At 49.0% G+C, this 4,496-nt stretch overlaps 1 protein-coding gene across 1 annotated transcript in view; it reads right to left on the bottom strand.

Moving 5' to 3' along the window:
• Positions 1 to 794: 794 nt before the first annotated feature.
• CUNH1orf115 (chromosome unknown C1orf115 homolog) overlaps positions 795 to 4,496 on the bottom strand; it is a 9,787-nt gene continuing 6,085 nt past the window's right edge. Inside the window, exon 2 of the mRNA XM_012805925.2 lies at positions 795 to 3,293. Within this exon, the coding sequence (XP_012661379.1) occupies positions 3,174 to 3,293 (120 nt within the window). The 3' untranslated portion in view covers positions 795 to 3,173. The remainder of the gene's footprint in view (positions 3,294 to 4,496) is intronic.

Genomic DNA, 4,496 nt, shown 5'->3' with positions numbered 1-4,496 from the left:
AAAAAAAAACAATATTGCCTCTAGAAAACACACATACAAACTCATAGTACATACTGTTTATTTCCCCACATTTCTTCCTGAATGGTCAAGGGAGATAGAGTTTTTTAAACCCTGGAACCATCTGAGTTTTTGGCGAAACCGGGGAGCCTCTCAAATGCAGCCTTTGCAAGGATGCTGGGGCTTTTTTTTTTTTTTTAAACCTTTAACTTTGTATATATATTGTATTATAAAATAAGCTTACAGGGAGCTCTATTAAAGTTCAAAACATTGTGGAGGTGATGGCATCATAGAGTTAATACAGTCTGTTAGACACTGGCAGAGTCCCCAGGCCCAGTCCCTAACTTTGCAGCCCCAAAGGCAGACGCCCTGCGGGGCAGGCCCCTGGTGCCCACTGCTTCCCTGCAGAGGCAGAGAAAACCACCTGCATCAGAATCTTAGCTGCCTGTGAAAAATTCAGCTTCGCAGCCCCATGCTAGAGTCTACACCAGAGTTGGAAGTTTTAGAAATTTTCATTTTTAAGGCACTCCAGCTGAGACTCCTGCACACTGCTAGAGCCAGTTGTGCCCGGCTTCTAGAGAACTGCCCCCCTTTAACACCTAACTAGAGTTCCCAGGGGAGTCGGGACCCTGTCCCCACTCTGTCCTTGCTGAGCAGCCCCCAGGCTACTACTGGTTCCCAAGGGGGGGTCTCTCTGGCCACCTGCCACCACCTGCAGTACCAACTTGGCAGCCTTAGAATCTCCCTCAGGCGAGGCCAAAAAGTGAGGGGGAAAAAACCTGTCACACACAGAAACATTAAATAAATGGGGCTTTTATTTACACAATAGGACAAAAAAAAGGATACAAAAGAAGCCTCTCAGCCAAGTATGTAATGGGAAAGCTCTATAACTCAATTCTCAGCGGGCGGGGCAATGAAATAAACAATTTTAAAAAATTAAACAGAAAGAAAAGCTAAAAAGGTAAACAGCAACAGGACCCAAGTTCTAAGCTCAAAGAACAGAGTAAGAGAAAAACACAGGCGTCTCACAGGAGAAAGGATGGCTCAGGTCCAGAGACAGGTTGAAGTTCATCTTCTGTACCCATGAACCTGACTCCAGGACAATCCCTGCAAAGATTTGACTTTCAACATTCCTGAGTTAATTCTTAACCAGACTTTAAAGATTTCAAGGCCAAATGTGCTTGACCTTATAGTTTTTCCAATGTGGGGTAGGGTGGAGTGAGGAAGCTATTTTTTTGGACAGACTCCCTGGCAAGGAACAGACCTTAGCAGCTCTGGTCCCTTCCTGGGCCTCCCGTCCATTCTCCACCAGGAATCTGCAGACTCACAGGGAGGGTGTCCCCCAAGCCTGCTGTCTTCATCTCCTGGGACCAGCAGCCCCCACAGGTGCTGACTATCTTTCCCTCTAACTGTGTTGGTTTCTGCCATTTACATCTCTCCTTTTCAGGCTATAACTACCCCACATGTGTGAGCATGGGCCACTATCAGCTTTCATCACTGTGCTAAAAGGAGATCACTCGCTTTCTCTTTTCCTCACAAGTATTAATGACGCAAGAATTGGGTCCTAGCTTCTCTTCAACATGAAGTTGAAGCTTCAAAAACTGAAGCTAAGTCTAGCTCCACAGCTATTAATACCACCTTCTCCTTCACCCAGTCCTTTTTCTGTCCATGTGTCAGTCTCGCTACCTTCTCCACCTCCCAACGCCTTCTATTACAGGTGGGCTTGATGCAAGAAGCAGGAGTATCGGGGCCTCCCCCGCACGCCCTGGGAAACCTCCTGCGGTAACAGGTAGGTGCTGCCACTGACCCTGAACACTGGTCAGCATCCATCACTTTGGACTTCTGGATATCCTGGAAATAAAGTCAGAGCAGTGCCCTTCAGAGGAGCATGGTGTGGAGAAACTGTTCTTTCTTTCATCTCCCTGTCCTGCCTCCAGTGGCAGTCCACGGGTCATCCCTGGAGGGTACCAGGCCTGGGACCCCCACCATGCTAACCTTTGAATTCAGGTGAAATGAGGTCAAAGTGGGCAGCACAGATGAGAAAGGGATGCTCAAGGCTGCCCCGTGAGCACAGAGCTCGGGCTTTGAAGCACCAGCCATGTCCCTTCTGGCCACCTAGGCTCCCCTGACCCTACCTAGATGCACAGGCCGAGCCCCCTGAAGGTCCTCAACAGTGACGCTCCAGACCTGCGTCCTGTACTGCCACTTCTCTCTCCACATGTCCTGTCCTGTTTCCACTTCCTCACACTCGTCTCCTACTTACTGGTTCCTTCTCTAAACCCATACATACTTTCATTCCCAGATGTTGCATCTCCCTCCCTCCCTATCTCTCTCAGCTCCTGGTGCAGAAGGGGAGTTGAGCAGCTGTTGGCAGTGGACAGATGCTGCCAGGAGTCCCGGCTGAAGCCAGCTGACACTTGCAGGGGACTCTGGGCCAAACCCGGCACCACAGCCCCTGGGGGCAGTCCCTCAGCCAATCTGTCCCAGCTACCCAGCCTGCATCTGAACTTGGCCCTCCTCCTCCCTCCTCGTCAGCTGCACAGCCCTGCAAAGATGGGGAGAAATGACGAGCTTTTATCTACTTAACACAGTCATGAACACGTCAACACGGTTTTCAAAGCATCATAGCCTTCAAAGAGGTCTGTCTCTCTTCCTTCTTCTTAAGCCTATAATTAAACTCCTGGTGACAGAGTGGCAGAGGAATAAGACAGGGGAGCACAAGTGGGGAAATAGCTCCTGAGCTGCCCTCAGAACAGAGACCCATGACCTTTCCAGGAGAATACAGCAGATCATCTGAGGTCAACATCCTTCCCTCCCCCTCAAATTCACCACTCTGCTTCCCGCCCATACCGCTCAAATCTGGCAAGTGTTTTCTTCCATCCAACACCAGCCACCTGCACCCAAAGGCTCAGGCTTTAGCAGACCAACTCAAATCCCAAACCTGACCTCCAAGGCATTCTCTGCAGGGACTGACCAATGGGTCCACATGTGTCTGAGAGGTCAACAGATAGGTAGGGATGACTCATTCATAATCCTCATCCCATTCTACAAAGACAGACATTTTTTCTCTTCTAAGGGTGCTGTGAGTTCAAGTCTGAAATGCTCCTGGGTCCACATTGTTTCCAGGGCAGAGGCTCCGTTCATTCCGTAGTGCCTGCCCAAGCAGCTCCCGATCATTAGCGCACAAAGGAAACCACGCTGGTAGCGACTCCAAATGGCGCGGCATAGGCCGCAGCGAATCCCTGCAGGCCGATAACCACGTAGCGGCATCCTTTGGTGATGACCTTCCCGACGTTCTAGTAGGAAGAGAAGAGAAATGCAGAGGATTTCAATTAGACATCTTTTTAATTCCTCCAAGCACCATGGCAACCTGCATAAAAAAATCATTTTTTCCTCATTCTCTCAGGGCAAATTAGCAAGTTATCATGTTTCCACGTCTCTGGTAGAAGATTCCTACCCCAGCCTAACAACAAGTGGTGACTCAGAGCAGGCATCACCACCCTGCAGAGTGCTTTCAAGCAAAGGATATTTCTAGATCATTCAGACAACTTCTTAGAAACAGGAGTGAGGTTGCCAATTCTAAATCTAAACCAGTTTGTTTCATTTTTTAAAACCAAAGTCCATTACTCTTCTCTGTTCTAGCTAAAACTTACTGGACCATCTGAAGGCTGGGCCAAGTTTTCCTTCCTTCACCCTATCAGAAAGCCCCCATCCCCCCTCCTCCTTCCAGGGCATGCTCCTGTCTGACTGGCACATCTGGCTCCTTGCAGTGGTCTGCCATTCTCTCATTGCTGTGTTCTTATACAGAAGAACCTCCATAGCTCACCACCTGCCCACATCAACCACCTCCTTAAGTTGACCTAATTTCTGTGGACTGTACATGCACCACACGTACATATCAGCACTAAAGACCTGGCTCCTCATCCTGACCACCTCTGTACGTTGACAGTTTGTTGTAGTCCTTGGGTGGTCGACTGACAGGGGCTCTACTGTTTAGGTCTTACATTTCCAATACAGTTGTAAGCTCCTGAGGGCAAGGTCCAGTAATGCTCTCTTGGTACCCACTCTTCCTTTTCCTTCTCTGCGAGGCTGGACAGGGGACATCCAAAGGATTCAAATGAGATTGCAACAGAAAAAGTAAGACCACCACCACCAACTAGCATTTATCACACAGTTGCCCCTGTCTTCTCCCCACCCCCAGCTTCCGTCATCACTCCAGTGACATCAATGTCCATGTAGATGACCTGTGCCGTATCTCACACACCTTCTCTCTCCTCGCTTTTCCCACTCCCATAACCACAGAGACGGTTTTCATTTAAATTCCTGATCACAATCACAAACTTGACTTCGACTTCCTACACTGCCCAGCAAACCTCTGGTCCCTATCTAAACCTCTGGTCCCTGTCTAAACCTCTGGTCCCTGTCTAAACCTCTGGTCCTTATCTAAACCTCTGGTTCCTATCTAAATCTCTGGTCTCTGTCTAAACCTCTGGTCCCTA

Source organism: Otolemur garnettii, unplaced genomic scaffold (assembly GCF_000181295.1).
Source record: "Otolemur garnettii isolate 467f Iridium unplaced genomic scaffold, OtoGar3 scaffold00045, whole genome shotgun sequence".
In the NCBI taxonomy this organism is placed as follows: domain Eukaryota; kingdom Metazoa; phylum Chordata; class Mammalia; order Primates; family Galagidae; genus Otolemur; species Otolemur garnettii.
The sequence above is the reverse complement of the archived record's forward strand: the minus strand, read 5'-3'. Positions and strand labels throughout refer to the sequence as shown.